Source organism: Lycium ferocissimum, chromosome 5 (assembly GCF_029784015.1).
Source record: "Lycium ferocissimum isolate CSIRO_LF1 chromosome 5, AGI_CSIRO_Lferr_CH_V1, whole genome shotgun sequence".
NCBI classification, from domain to species: domain Eukaryota; kingdom Viridiplantae; phylum Streptophyta; class Magnoliopsida; order Solanales; family Solanaceae; genus Lycium; species Lycium ferocissimum.
This window is the reverse complement of record NC_081346.1, coordinates 3,064,945-3,080,708: the sequence shown is the minus strand read 5'-3', so window position 1 is coordinate 3,080,708 and position 15,764 is coordinate 3,064,945. Positions and strand designations below refer to the sequence as shown.

The window sequence follows — 15,764 nt, the reverse complement described above, 5'->3', positions numbered from 1 at the left end:
ATAAGGTATTGCGCAAAAAGTAATTCTTCTTAGTTTGAGTTATCTATCATTTTGACAGTGTTATTGTCATTTTTTCCCGGTTTGGATTTTCTTTTGAGAGGATGTTACAATATCTTTTTCTTTTATGTTGCTCAAGAAAACGCTTTGAAGAAGTGGGCTGTTCGTATTATTGCTCATTTTGCTTGTGCTGCATCAATTTACAATTGTGACTGTTCATGTTTGTGCTTTAGAGTAGTGGCTAAATGAGAAGCAGTTGCCTTCATGTCAATTTGCCAATGGGGTTATTCTTTTCAGACAAATTACCTGTCCTACAAATTCTTTTGCCTTGTAAAAATGATAGTACCATCTAATCTTGTATTCTCCTAAACACGGTGATTGTTCATTTGTCACCTTATCACCCTCTCTGTATCTGATTTGAGATTTATTTGCCAACACCATTTACTCTCTTTGTAATTTCAACTTTCCGTTTGTCCACAGTTAAACTGATTGGTTCTCTTTTTGGATCAATAACTTCGCTAAATTGGGATAGTTAGGTAATGAATCTAAACTAATATTCTTATTTGGAGAGAAATATGATAGGAGCTTCTACTCTTATGGCTTCTTAATGTGAGTGCATACATAGCTTAAATAAACATCTTACTGGAGATATGCTTGTATTAGACATTTCGCTTATATTCGGGTGTGCTGAGTGAATGACCTTCGTTTCAAACTTGTGTTTCTGCTGGCAGCGGTTTTTCTCTGTGAAATTGGTTAACACTGCAGATTACAGAAGCATCACATGCTGTATAGGATCGTTGGCAGTCTTCTCGTCAGAATTCTACCTGCTTCATGTGGTAAGCCTACATTTCCCCAGGTTTCTGACTTCGTAATTCCAACCTATCTATCGTAATCCTGCAGTTCATTTGCTTACTTTCATAGTTGAGGACTTGAAGAAGAAGATAGTCTACCTTTGCATTAGGAGTTTCCTCATTCTCTTAGCAATCCTACACTTTAGATTGTTTGATTACACACTACATTGAATGCGAAGAATGTTACGTTTGTGCAGAAACATTAACTTCTGAGTATTATCAGTTTGGTAAGCCTGAATCAGTAGGTATTTGTGTATAGATAGACTTCTAGTTAATTTGGAGCACTAAATAAGCTGCCCTTGATAAAACCTATATCTGCCTTTGAACTTGCTCATTGAGTATCACATACCACAAATTCTTTCAACTGAACACGTATGCTGGTGCCATAAAGGGTATGAAGCTAGTTTGTCCACTTGTGGTACTCATCAACAGTCCCTTATTATTATTGGATTGGGATTGATAATGTTTGTACAACCTGATTTGTGGATTCCCTGAGTGGACACAAAAAGTGATCTTGTTTCTCTGAGATATCCTTCACCTCATAGAGCATATTCCAGTGACCCCAGTAGAATAGGAGGACCCTTTCCAGCTTTTGCTAGACACCATATGATCCGTGTATTGAACATCAGTGAGTAAACAACTTTTTTCCGATTATAAAGACAGGTTCCGGTGTATTAGCTGATAGCCCTGCAATTTTCCAACTAATTATTCGTCCTTGAGGGTTGGTTTTTGTCCAAGAAAATTGGGATAAACAACAGGAAGGAAGCATTAGCCCAAGCATATAATGGGGGCCTGTATATCTCCTCAATGTTCTGCCTGCCTAATACTGTAATCCCAATGATCCATATTTCCTAATTCAAGAGTCAATTTATTCACAATTCTTGAGTTCATTTGCTTCCTTTTAAGACTGAAGAGTATGATCGCTCATATTATTACTGTTGTATTTGTAACACAAATCAATGAGTTGAAGTGTTTGTTGGTGTTACCTGTTGTACTAACTTGTACCTGTTTCAAAACCCACATAAGCAATGACATGTCAGGATTCCAAAAAAAGTCAATATATACAAAGCCTGTAACAATAATTTATACCTGTTTCAAACTCCTCATAATCAATAACATGTCAACAATCCAAAAATGATACAGGCATACCTCTCTATAACATCCATGCTCTACAACAACATTTCACTATAACGCCAAGTTTTCTTTGGAACTGATATTTCATGTTATGTTATAGTATATCTTCTCTATAAAAATATTTCGCTACAGCAACCAAAGAGTATTCGGACAAGTGATATCTATTACCGACTTTATCGTTATCGTGTGTGTGTGCCCGACGTATATATATATATGTATATGTGTGTGTGTGTGTGTATATATATATATATATATATACACACACAACGATTGTGATGCTTGTTAAAGAAGCGTTGGTGCTGTAACTTTATTAGCCTGATTGGATAGTATTTGTTGAACCTGAAGTTAGGGTAACTTTTCATGTTTTTGCAGGTAACTGCAACAGAGAACAAGGGAATCATTGATTGCTCAAATAATTGAGGTTTCAACGTGAATAATGAGTTGTGAAGATCAAGCAATGTCCATTAATGTAAAGTAACTTGTGATGGAGCCTGCAACTATAACTACTCTGATGAAGTATTCTAGCTGATTCCTTCTGGTAGGGTCCCAACTTTAAATGCCAATTTGTTCTATATGTGGATGATTGAACTTGGCAGTACCCTCATTGAAGTTCTTCTAGCTACACTACTTTTCTTGTTGCTGAAATCTTCTGCCAGTTGGATGAGAAATTTCCAAATGAATTTCATATTGTACTCATAGTGATATCAGATATGCTATTCCAAAACTACTATGAGGTTACAATTTAATAAATTTCATCTTGTACTTATAGTGACATCATGACCACTTCGCTTTATTGACACAATTTAATTCCAGTCTTTTGTCAGTTGATTCTAGTGTATTTCTCGGTTATAAAAAAAAGTTGTAGTCTTGCTGAAATGATGATTAGTGCTGTGGAGAGACCTGTAATTTTTAAGAGCCCAGAGCCTAAAGGGCATGAATTTGCCCCAAAAAACTAAAAGGGGTTGCCCTTTCCATGATAAACCAAAAGGGGTTTATCGTGGAGCACCTTACGTTATACCATTTTTTTTTTACTTAGATTTCGAAATTAAAAATAAAATAAAATTATAAGTAAAATGTAGACCAGTCCACATTTTACAAAAATTATATTTTGTAAAACGTAGACAAGCCAACGTTTTGCAAAATATAATTTTTGTTAAACTTTGGCTATTCCAGAATGCAATCTATCTTGTGGTTCATTATGTATTTTAAACAAAGAAAATAGACCAAGACATATTTTGTTGGTTAGTAAAACCAATCATGTTCCTTCTTCAGTCCCATATCCTGGACAAAATAAGAACCAGCATCTTTTATTGGCATTGTAAATTAATTAAAAACATACGGAATGTTTGAATAGAAAGTTTTCACTATTAGAAAGAACTTTTTCATCTTAACTTACCCTGTGCCCGCCCGAAGGATAGCGGCCAAGGTTTTCACGTCATCAAAAATATTATAAATTTTTTAAAATAAATTTTATCATGTTGGTAGACATTAGTAGGAAGAACATAGCGTTTGTGTTGGGCTTGCATAGAGTTTCCGCCCCAGATAGTAATATAACGTTGCATCATAGTCATCGCTTGCCAGCATTCTCCCATTCGCTAATCAACTTAATTTAATCTATATATAAAAATTGGGATTACGTCTCTGATTTTTTTTTATTTTTTTTGAAATTGGATTCTGCTTGATTTTCCTTTTCCTTTAAGACTTCTTGTTTTCATTTTGACTTTTTTCTTCTTCTTTCATTCAATCTTCAATCAACTTTATTTATACAGAAAGTGGAACTACAATATAAATCGAAACTGTGTCTTTATTTTGTTCTTTTGTTTTTACTTGGGAAGATAAGGGACATAAAGTCATTACCTTTCCATTCCACGTTTTACAATATATAATTTTTGTAAAATGTGGACTGATCTACGTTTTACTTATAATTTTTTTTTCTTCTTAATTTCAAAATCTGATAAAGTAATTTTTTTTTTGGCATAACATAGGGCGCTCCACGATAAATCCCTTTTGATTTATAGTAGAAAGAACAACCCCCTTTAATTTTTCAGGGGCAAATTCATGCCCTTTAGGCTCCGAACTCTAATTTTTAACATGATTTTACGTACAAAAATTCTTTGGCTTTCCTCCCACCTAATCCCTCACATCTCTGTCATTTGAGATAACATGCATAGACCTTTCTAGATTTTGTGGAAACAACTAATGTCACACGTTTCACTTTTTTCTACCCTCCAATTGGGACTTGACCAATCTTTACGATCATAAGAGGCTTATCCAAATCTTTTAGTTTCAGTGTATAGTAACCTCACACCACATTTTTAATGAAAAAAAAAAAAGGGGCCAAATTTACCTCTCCACTATTTAAGTTTGTACTCCCTTATAAAATCCGAAACAAAAAAAATACCTGATGCTATAACCTAAAGGTCCAAATATACCCTTTAGCTCCGCCCTGCCCTTCCCTTGAGGATGAAAGATGAAGTACTATTTGTCCAAAACTAGTTTTTGTCAATATTGAGGGTAAATTATTAAGCCTCACTCGTGATTTATGAGTAAGTAGAAACCATAAAAACGTATACTAGAAGTGAGAAAATGATCTACATTGGCCAATTATGAGAGGACAAGTAGTTTTAATTCTTGAAAATATCTTTGTTGAACATAATACAATGAAAATGACAAAATCCCATTTTCTAGCTACTGCCAGGTATTTGATAAGGATATATTAATTAAAATTAAAAGAAAGAAATTACGTTCCTTAAGCTACAAAGACTTTTGAGTTGTCTTATGCAAAGTAAGCTCATATTACCACACAAGGAGAAAGTGGTTATTTGTCAAAGCTATAAACCAAAAGCTCTCTGAAAACTTTATTGGAGTATTGTTATAAAATTAGCACTTCCTTTAGGTGCAAGGCTAGAACAAGTAGAAAAATGGATGCACCCCAAGTTCAACAGGTATCTTATGAGGAGGTATCTTATATCGATCATGTGAAACGCCGACACGAGGAAAAAGGATGCCTTTATGCTTGGTTTGTAACCTTTTTCTTAGCTTTTTCACATTTTTTTTTTGGGGGGAGGGGAAGGGAGTGGGTTAAAAGTGTTTCCTAATCTGCTTATTCCTTTTGTTTATTAGGGAGTTAAGTTTGCATTTCAAGATTAAAAATCAAATAATAGTACAAAGTTTTTTAGTAGTCTGTGCCTTTTTAGTTTTGTTACTTCTCTTTCTTGCTTTGGCTAGACTTCTAAATCATCTTTATTTAATTAGCTCTTAGAAGGTGTCTTTCGACCTTATCTTACTTTGATCCTACAGAAGGGTTTTTTTTTTTTTTTGGATTATGTTATTTTTTCCCTCTTTGATGGCATGATTATTCCTTGGTATCCAACTAAATATATTGAAAATCCATTCTTTAACAATTTCCAATATGTTGATATAGTCTACACGTTGATTTATATCCACTACAAAAGGGAAATATGTACTAGTATTAAGCACGTAAGGCGGTATAACTTTCTGGAAGAAAAAACAGAAGAATCCACATGTATATGGGATTTAAAGTTGGAATAATAAGAAACTGACAAATTGGTCTAGGAGCTTAAATTTTCCATCACTTTTCTAATGTTGTAAAAATGGACTCCCATAAGCTTAAATGGAGCGACATAAATTAGTGAAGATTGCTATAACCGACTCTAACTTAGGGATTGAGGCGTGTTGTTTTTTTTAAGCCTCAACTTAGTATGTCTACTAAGATTTATTTCACTGAATGAATGCAGTTTGTTCGCAATGTGTTGCTGTTTCTGTTGCTACGAGACCTGTGAGTGCTGTTTGGACATGCTCTGCTGCTGCTGTTGATGACCCTCCTAGTCCTAGCCATGGCAACCCTATCTTATTATGTTAGCAACATAAGCTAAAAGTGGAATATGTTCTCCTGTTTTGGCTCTATATTTTTGCCACTTCTTTATTGTTACCTCCTCCCTCTGTATATTCAAAACTGTGAAGTTGAATAAACTTGTTATGTAATGAATGCCATTGGCCTGGCAAGTTGCTTCCATGATTTTTTGTTTCTCTTCACTCTAAAAAATTTAACATAATCAGCGCTTTGTGAGGTAAATCATAGTTGTGAACATTATAACTTCATTAAATTTAATATCATCGACAAAGTTGTGAACATTATAACTTCATTAAATTTAATATAATATGATAAGACTCATTTAAATTATACCAACTCAATTAAATTGTGCCAACTCATTTTAATTGTAAATTCACTAATTTGTAAATTCGTTGAGTTTTGACCATTAAAAATTGGGGCTTTTGAGTTGGATGTGCAATGAGGTGGCGCTAAAATAGTGGAATAGGAAAACGAAATGTCTAAATGGAATTTTTTACTTAATATAATATGATAAGAAGTTACTTGCTATTGTTCAAGGAAGTTCTTCTTTGAAAAGGGGGCTAAAATAGAAACGGAACGAAAATTTTTACAATAGATGAGGTGTAAGTATGACATGGTGTGTGAGGGAGTATTTTCTCATTTTTTGTTTTTTCATCAAAGTCTAAACCAATTCTATTATAAGCAGATCAAAGTTAGTGCTTTTCATGTAGTAGAATTGATAACCAAAAATGAATGTAGGATATTTTTATAAAAGTAAAAACACCTTAGGAAATTTATTGGAATTCTTTTTTTCCTTTTTCTTTTGGTATATATTATTCAAAGTTACTACATTCTGTACCTGAGAAATTTAAAGTACTAGTGTCATCAAAGTAGACCCTGAATTTAGCGGTGTGTAAAATTTGGTTTAACCAAAAAAAAAAAGTAATTGGTTTAGCAATCTATTTGGTTAATGATTTTTTAAGTTTTATGGACTACCAGCTCGATTTTAAATTTTAAGTTCTATTAACAGTTAAACCGATAACCCAATAAGGACATAAGATCTTACTAAAATTACCTTTAATAAGTATGTTTTAGTGATATTTTCTCTGTGAAAGATGTAGGAGGCCAAATCAATTGTGTTCGAAGAAAATTGGTTTAACCCTTTTCTCTACTTCTTTTTTGTCCAGATATCTCTGTATCCTTTGTAAAGGGCTTTCTTTGCTTTCTTTTAAAATCTTGAGGTCGTGGACGACCTTTTTTATGTTGCTGTGTGACCCATAAACTGACCTAGGTAAATCCATGAACTCCATTGGATTATTCCTTCTGACTAAGCATATGAACCCTAAATTGTCCTAATAAGACAATTCAATCAATCTCTTGTTTTGAAAGAACTATTCAAGGACCGTGAAATCCCCTAGTATATGAAAGAGTGAAAAAGTTCTTTCGTTGTTGTGAAATAAGAAGCCTTCATATCTTAATGCACGTATTTAAGGTAAACTCAACCAACAACGTGTTTTGGCCTATGTCCTCATTGTCCTCATTGGGTTATTAGTTTAACCGTTAATAGAACTTAAAAATTGAAATCGAGCTAGTAGTCCGATAAAAATTAAAAGATCATTAACCAAATAGATCTAGACCAATAACGTTTTTTTCTCTATTCAATTTATCGGTTAAACCGATTTTTGCACACCACTAAATTTAGGGTCTACTTTGGACACTTAGAACTTTGAATTTCTCGGGTACAGAATGTAGCAACTTTGAATAATATATACCAAAAGAAAAAAAGGAAAAAAAGAATTCCAATAAATTTCCTAAGGTATTTTTACTTTTAAAAATATCCTACGTTCATTTTTGATTATCAGTTTTTTACATTAAAATTTTTATTTGGAGTGCCAATTATTTTCCTTTAAACTTGTACGGAGTTTAACTGATTTTTTAAGAAAAAATTGAAAAGCTGAATAATAAAAACGGAAGAATATCTTAAAAAATTTGATCTGGGTATAATATAATTGGTTTTAAAATTGATGAAAAAACCGAAAATGAGAAAAAAGAGGAAAGAGGGGAGGGAAATGACTCAAGAGGAAGACAAGAACGTGGAAGAAGAAAGGACGAGCATAAAGTGGTGGGGCCCACATTATAATTGTAATAAAATACTCTCCCACACACCATGTCATACTTATGCCTCACCCATTGTAAACCATCAAATTGACTACTCCAGCATGAGAAGTATAGAGTAGTGTGTTTGGTAGGACGAAAGTCATATTCTATTGAACTTTTTTTTTTTTTTTTTTTGTCATCCTGAAATATTTTATGGTATTTGGCTGGCGAGTGAAAAATTATTTCGAAAAAAACATGTTAATTAATAATAATATTAGCAAATCCAATGAGTATTTCGATGAAATTTTTAGTACTAAAGTTTTAGTTAGGCAAGTAATATGAAGTCAGAAGTTAAAACAATTGCAAGAAAAATGACTTCTGCTATGGAACAATCCGATTGCTATGAGCTAAATCGGCCTCCGAAAATGTTATGGAAAACCAAAGCACCTGTCAAAGTTGCACTTCCGGAGAGCTGGCTAGGACAGAAGATAACAAAGGGTCAGAGCAGTTTTGGAGGACCATCCATAATATGAATTTTTTGGACTATGTGGAGAGAAAGAAATAGAGCTTGTTTTTGAGAACAGGAAGAATCACATTCTAGAGTTAAGAACACCTATTTACACAATCTGTTTTTCTGGTGTAAGAGGAGTTTATTAGAAAGTATGGATCAATATATGGACCTTTCGGATTTGTGGGGAAATATGTAATCCATAGCTCTTTCAGAGGCTTTCTGGTTTTATTGGTACTGTTAAGTACCTTCTTGGTACCTTGTCTAATAAAATAATTACCTTATCAACAAAAAAGAAAAATGACTTCTGCTCATAAGTGAGGGAAGTCGTCTTCTCCATTTTGAGGGAAAATATTTTCCGTGGAACATGATCTCCGTCACACCAGAGTTGCTCTCATGTTCTAAAATAGAGTTAAAAAAAAAAAAAAAAAAAAAAAAAAAAAAAAATACAGCAAACACAGTCCCATATTGGATACTCACGGCTCAGAGTTAGGTCTTTGGCATATTTGATGCATATATAAGTCATTAGCTGTGAAGGTTTATGCTCAAAGGATAGGCTCAATAAGCACCAAGTCAGAGAAAGTAACTTGAAGAAAACATAAAAATTGACATTTTTACCTACACATATGGTCTGATTTACAGTATTAAACTTGAAAATACAACTGAAGACACGCTCAGGTGGAAAGAACGCTTGCGAGGGTCTAATCTTTGCACTAAAATCAATACCAAGTAACTTGAGCAAAAAATTGTTCAGACATTTTACCTTCACATGTGGCTTAATTTACAATAATACATTTGAATGTACAATTGAAGACACTCTCAGGTGCAGATGATGCTGGCAAGGGTCCCAATCTTTGCACAACATTCAATCAAGGATCAAAAGTAACTCCATAACTGCAGGTTTACCTTAGCAAGCGAGGATGGGATTTCTCCCTTCATCAATATCAATGAGAAGAACATGCTTTGGATCTGAGCCAGTAGGACCTTCCGAGTATAGTGTGGGAAGGTAAGCCTTGTATGCTGGCAAGTAGCGGGATACAAAGTCCTTCACCTGTGAAAAGCGGGAATTAAAAAAAAGAAATATTGGAAAACGTTCCTCTGAAGCGTTAAGTGATGGATTCTCATTTCTTTTTTAAGAAAGAATAGACATAAATTTCCACCTCCTCATCAGACATCCCAGGCTTCCCGTCAGCTCTCATTGCAATCTCTGCCTGAGAACATCCCACTACACAAGTTAAATAAATAGCACAAGAACAAAAATGGAGGAAAATGCAGATGATATCACATGACGAACCTGCAAACGCCACTGGTAGACATAACTAGGGTCTTGAATCTTGATAACAATCCATGATTTAACATACTTATGCCATGCATCATAATAAGCTTGTAAGTTCTTGTTGACCGTCTCTAGCTGCAATATTGAAAGTTTTCAACGATCCAAGTAGATAGATTAAATTAGAAAGCACAAGCATCCAGAAAGCGTCAAGTATTTGAACCTGTGGATCAACAGCTTTGACAACTTCAGGTGGAAGGGGTTTGAACCCAAGCATCCAACCCTCAAACAGAATTACCTAAAAACCAAAGTACTTGACAATGAGGTGAGGCAATCTATGAGAAAAGTTGTGTTCTAAAAGAATGGGACCATGATGCTGACATTATCACCTTTTACTCATTTTAGAACTTAAACTTTTACTTCTAAGTGTGGAAATGATGGAATTGGGATCACTCTTTGAATCATTAAACATTAATTTAATAGAAACTGACTAATTGCCAGCTCTAGATCGAAACAGCTTCTTACCGGTAGAGGCCCTTCAACCTCTGGCCATGTGGAGGGATCAGCTCTATCACCTCTACCATTGTAAGCAGACTGGAATAAAGTTTCATACTTAGTAAACATAATATCCAGAACCACTGAAACGACTTAAATGTTTACTAATCGCTTTTACTTACTTTATCATATCTAGGAAGCTTCATTTTCACACCTGGATGGAGTTGAATATTAATTAAGCGTATAGATGCAGTGTCTAACTGAAAAGTAGCAAAAGCTAAAAAGGCTCATTCACCTTCTTTCGTCAATTTACTTAGCGCTGTCAGTGTCTCAACAGACAATGGAAGATCATGGCTTCCAGCATTTCCACGAAACTGAAGTGAAAAATGAAAACTTTACATATCTTGCTTTTATTATTTTTGAGAAAAAAGAAGTGAAATTCTTCATTTTCTACCTCCAAAAGCGAGTTCCCTGGGTTGCTGTCTCTTAGTTTTGCCTAAAACCACAAAATGTGTCAGCATTGGTGATAATACACAGACGGAAACTAGCAAGCAGCAAACTCGTGATACATTTACCTGTTCTTCTGCTGTTAGGTAAAAATCATCAATGGATAATGTAGCAGCTTTCCTGATTAACATATGTGAAGCATAGTTTTTGGTTATTTCTGTCCCACAGAGGAAGCAAAAAATCATGGAAGCAACTTACCTCCCAGTGATTTTAAAAAGATATTCTAATGCGAATACTAGTGTTGTCTTTCCACATCCTTGAGGCGCACTAAAGCCAATCTACATGCCAAGAATATACATTTCTTAGGTGTGTTCATGTCTACCTCAATGGAAATCAAACAAACAAGAACCAAGTGAATGATAAAAATGTGTCTACCACCAATGGCGGGATTTCTTCTTCTTCTTTGAACTTGGAACAATGCTGCGAAATTTCCTGTTCACACCACAAGAAGACTGGAATATAGTAGTGATAGATTCGAATTTTTTGGGCCTCGTTGAGAGCCAACTGGTTGAGCTGAAACAATCTACAGAGCAGTAATCCATACTCTATCCACTTGTCAATGGACTCAGCCACCTTTTCTGGTGTCAGACCTATCTTATTGATGAGAGGGCCTGAGCATATGAAGTCATATAGATCGTCCACGGAAGAAACTTGTGCTTGTTCTGTTGGAGACACAGAATTCAATGGACCTTGCTTCCTTCCATTAGGGGAAAAATTATCACAAGAAGCAGAATTATCTTGCATCCATGAATATCCATTGCCTGGACAACCATGATCAGTCATGAACGCAAAAGGGCAAAAAAACATGGCACCATAGCATTTTAACGGAAGTAACAATAATGATCATCAACTGACATAAGAAATAAACCATACAGATTACAGGAAAAACACAGCCAGATCCATGGCAGACAGTTTGCTGTCCATCTTTTCAGGATTCACTATTCAGCAAAATTGCCCCATTACGAATAGTTCCAAGGGAAAAAATGGCTCTTTTCTCCTTGTTTTGGAGCAACGGTCAGTAGGAAGGGTATTTTTTTAGCTACTTGGCTAGTTTGAGGGCATTGTTGAGCTAGTTAACTAACAACGAGCGCATTTTGAGCAAAAAGCGTAACAAAGGTATTTCGAATAGTTCACCAGCATTTTTGGCCCCTTTCCCAAAATTAAATTTCCAAAAACTAATAAGCTCAATTAGCATCTGAATTTGGGATAAGGATTTGAAATTAGAAGAATAACCTTGAGAATCTTATTTAACTCTAAAATTCTACACCCTACACGTTACACTCCAAAAATGCAATTTTTTTTTTGTAACTTGTTCATCCAAGTTAGAGTCAACTAACAATTAAGCACAATCAGGTATTTTTTTTTTTGGCAGGAAGAGCAAGTTATCTGGCAATTACAAGAATCTTGAAAAAGTAGGTAACACCCACTTCGAATTATGAATGTAGGAGTGAAAAATTGAAGGCATAAAAGCTTGTATCGATAGTTAATTAACTTGCTAAACAAATTACAGAGAGAAAACACAATTGATTCATTTATTTTCTATTGAAACTGAAATGAAGCGAAACCTGAAGAATTAGATAGCATTTGAGAAGACAAAGGAGGACACTTTGATTTTGGGTTTCCAGAAATGGAAAGAGTTGACGACCCGCAATTGGAAATATTATTATTAAACTCATAAAAATGTCGAAAACGTAACGAATATGATGATGATGATGATGATGACGTGGAAGAAGCTGACAGCTGCCATGGCGATAATATATTCAATCCCGCCATTATCGGCTCTCTCTCTCTCTCTAACACACACACACACACACACACAGAATGAGAAGAGCGAGTGAGTGTGTGTTGCAGCTTTTTGGATATACGATGATCAAAGGAGTCGATATGTTAGTTAAGAAACGATCGGTTAAGGTTGGCCTAGACAAGTATATATCTCACCTTTCCTGCCATGCTGGATTTTTTTTTATAGAATAGAGTATTTATGTCTGAAGAAAAAGTGAGGGAAAAAAATAATTTAAGGAAAGAGTGCTGGAAAACATTATTGTCCCAATTTATGTAACACGACTGGAAATTTAAATTTTGATCATGAATTCGGAGGTAGAAGATTTAAGGCTTTTTAAATAAAATACTATATATTTTTGAAAACTACGTAAAAAGTATTATAAATTACAATAATTAACAACTTAAAATATTTAAAAGACTCGTGAAGAATTTTTTGTCTAAAAAAAAATTTGACTGACTCTTGAAATTCCAACTGTGCAACGTACATTATGACGGAGGGAGTACTCTCTAGAAAGTACAAGTAATAAAATTACTCCTCCTGTTTCAATATATTTGTAACACCCCATCTCTTAAAATAAAGGTTAGACTCGTATCGTTAGAGTTTCAGAGGGAATTTGAAGGTTTGAACGTTTTGCGAAAGTGGCTGAGGGGCCTACTTCGGGTAATCATAACACCTTGATTCGTTGGGAATTTGGAAAAGGTTCCTCAATGAAAGTTGTAGTAAATAGATTTACCTTTCCAGGAATATAAGGATCAGGCCAATCGGAGTCCGGATCAAGGAGATATGATCGTCTCAAAATGGCTAATAGAGGGGTGCTCAGATTCGATAGAATCGGCTAAGTTTTCGGTAGGTCTGCCTTCCAGCCCGATTTAGTGAAAATCTGTTAAGAATTTGAGAAAACGTAAAACATGAAAGTTGTATCCCTTTGAAATACCTTTCCAACGGTATATTATGGAGGTCAATCGGACATCTCTACAAAAAGTTATGGCCGTTTTACTGAGAGCAGTCCGGGCTCGCCAAAATCCTCGCGAGGCGAGGAAGGCAGACGAGGCGAGAAAGTCAGGCTCGCCAAAATCCTCGCCTTTGGCCTCACTTTACTGGTTTGTGGCGCCCCCAGATGGCCTGGCGCGTCTAAATTCTCGCGAAGCAAGGCCTAGGGACGAGCCAGGACTTGTATAAATACAACACTTAGCTTCTAAAAATCAGTTTTTCACATTCTTCAAGCCCTAGTACAAAGTTCTTCTCTCCCTACCATTGGAATACACCAAGGTAAGTATATTCTAATCATTCCAATTGAATTCCAACATATATTCATGAATATTAAATGAGAAATCATTATTCTTAACCTAGGATTTTCAAGAAAACCTATATTCAAGGTTTGAGACACAAGCTTTTGGGATTCTTCTCAAAGTTCAGAATTTTATTGTGCATTGTGAAGCAGTTAAGGTATGTGAGGCTAATTATTTACGTTAGGGAATGTTCATGATCCTCCCTACGCCTTATTCTTCATACTTGTCAGTAATTTGACTCAGAATACGGTTTAGCTCTAGTTTTATGAAATGTTGTAACTATTATTATCTTAGGTTTGCGATTACATAATTCGTTCATGGTTGTCAATTTGAATATCATGAACTCAACACGTAATCTTTATAGACTTATGTATTGTTACCATATGAGTCTCAGTCTAGAAATTCAGTAGGCTTAGAAACAGTCAATGTTTTTAGTTCAGTCCAGCATGTCTATTTTAGTTCAGTATTGTTCATTGTTGTTATGGTCTCAGTCTTTATTAATTAACTATAATTGAACATATGTGATTTTGCCCGAGGGCACAGTTTTATGTATATGTATACTTGGCCGAGGTCATTGACTGACGCACTACTAGGCCGAGGCCATAGCGTGCATTTATTATTGGGCCGAGGCCCCAAGTATACAAACACAGATAAAACAGATGATTCAGATACAGAGCAGGGAGTATTCATATCTTTACTTCCTTTGTTATCACAGGTTATAGTTTATCAGTTTTAGTTTCAGTACTTTATTGCTTCAGTTACTTTACATATCGAAGACAATTCAAATGCGATGTCCCTTTTTATTGCTTAGGGTCCTACATCTCGCGATGCAGGCAACGATATACAGGTGGACGATTCAGCTAGTTAGTACTTGCACGTATCAGCTATTGGTGAGCCCCAGATTCCTTCGAGGCATTGTCAGCTATCTAGTTATTTCAGTTTTTAGACAGTTATATTATTCAATATTCTTAGAGGCTTCATAGACACAGTCCAGACAGTCAGATATTTGTTATGCTAGCCTTGTTGGCAGTTATACTCAGTTGTTTTGGTTTAGCCATGTTGGCTACTTTCAGATATTTTCAGATTGTCTAAGTATTTCCGCATTATGATATTTCAATCAGACTTTCAGTTAATCAGCATGTGTTAGTTTTATTTTATAAATCAGTTATATTTTGGTATCACATGTTGATTCAACCAGCCAGTTGGTTCGCTCGGTCACATGCAGTCAGGCACCGGGTATCGTGTTACGTCCAAGCCCAGGTTCGGGGCGTGACAATATTTGTGTAACTTTTCTTTTTTATTTGTTTTAAGAACTATCACCTTCTATAAAATTTTGATAAGTTATAAATTTTGATATTTTTTAGTTTACTCTTAATGACACTCTCTCACTAGAACTCAGAATGACGAAGCATGTATACGTACACAAAACTTAATTTTTTTGTGTTTTTAAACACATCTTTAATTCAAGACATCAAAATTTAAAAAATTTCTTTTCATTCTTATATTTCAGGTGCCTCAGTATAATTACGACACATAAAATCTAATGAAAAGAGTATTTTTTACTCCCGACATTCAGAGTATAAGGACAAATTACTTAATTTTTTATGTGGATCCAAACATAAATTTCAAGTTCTTTAAAATTAAATCAGCATATTTATCAATTACAATATTTAAAAGTTTTTGAAACTTTTCTAGTTAAAGAGAATTTTTTTGACTCTCCAATAATAATACTGCATATAAAATCGAAACTTTTTCAACCCCAACCCTTAAAAAGGAGGAGAAATTAAAAGTACGCGGGTCATAGCATAAAGATGATTCCACTTTTTCTTGCAACTTACATCTTTAAATTATGTTAAAACACTATAAATCATACATTAGCATTTTAGCTACAAAATCATTTCAGAAGATTGTAGTAAGAAAAACATTTGACTCCTTGAAATAGTGTCATATATTGTGGGAAATGATTCAGTATTTTAT

The 15,764-nt window shown here is 34.6% G+C and overlaps 1 protein-coding gene and 2 long non-coding RNA genes across 3 annotated transcripts; 2 read left to right on the top strand and 1 right to left on the bottom strand.

Annotated features, from left to right (window-relative positions):
- Positions 1 to 492: 492 nt before the first annotated feature.
- Positions 493 to 2,749, top strand: LOC132058083 (uncharacterized). Its single transcript, XR_009415180.1, has 2 exons — positions 493 to 833; positions 2,355 to 2,749. It is a non-coding gene; the product is annotated as an uncharacterized LOC132058083 (long non-coding RNA).
- Positions 2,750 to 4,379: 1,630 nt separating this feature from the next.
- LOC132058082 (uncharacterized) lies at positions 4,380 to 5,934 on the top strand. Its single transcript, XR_009415179.1, has 2 exons — positions 4,380 to 5,001; positions 5,741 to 5,934. It is a non-coding gene; the product is annotated as an uncharacterized LOC132058082 (long non-coding RNA).
- A 3,242-nt stretch (positions 5,935 to 9,176) lies between these two features.
- On the bottom strand, positions 9,177 to 12,632 carry LOC132055448 (D-glycerate 3-kinase, chloroplastic). Its single transcript, XM_059447280.1, has 12 exons — positions 12,281 to 12,632; positions 11,091 to 11,476; positions 10,914 to 10,993; positions 10,784 to 10,835; positions 10,663 to 10,704; positions 10,504 to 10,582; positions 10,391 to 10,422; positions 10,239 to 10,307; positions 9,937 to 10,011; positions 9,735 to 9,851; positions 9,601 to 9,651; positions 9,177 to 9,491 (listed from the first exon to the last, which is right to left on the bottom strand). Exons 1-12 carry the CDS (start codon positions 12,486 to 12,488, stop codon positions 9,348 to 9,350), a joined length of 1,335 nt encoding a protein of 444 aa, XP_059303263.1. The 5' UTR covers positions 12,489 to 12,632; the 3' UTR covers positions 9,177 to 9,347.
- Between the last annotated feature and the right edge of the window lie 3,132 nt (positions 12,633 to 15,764).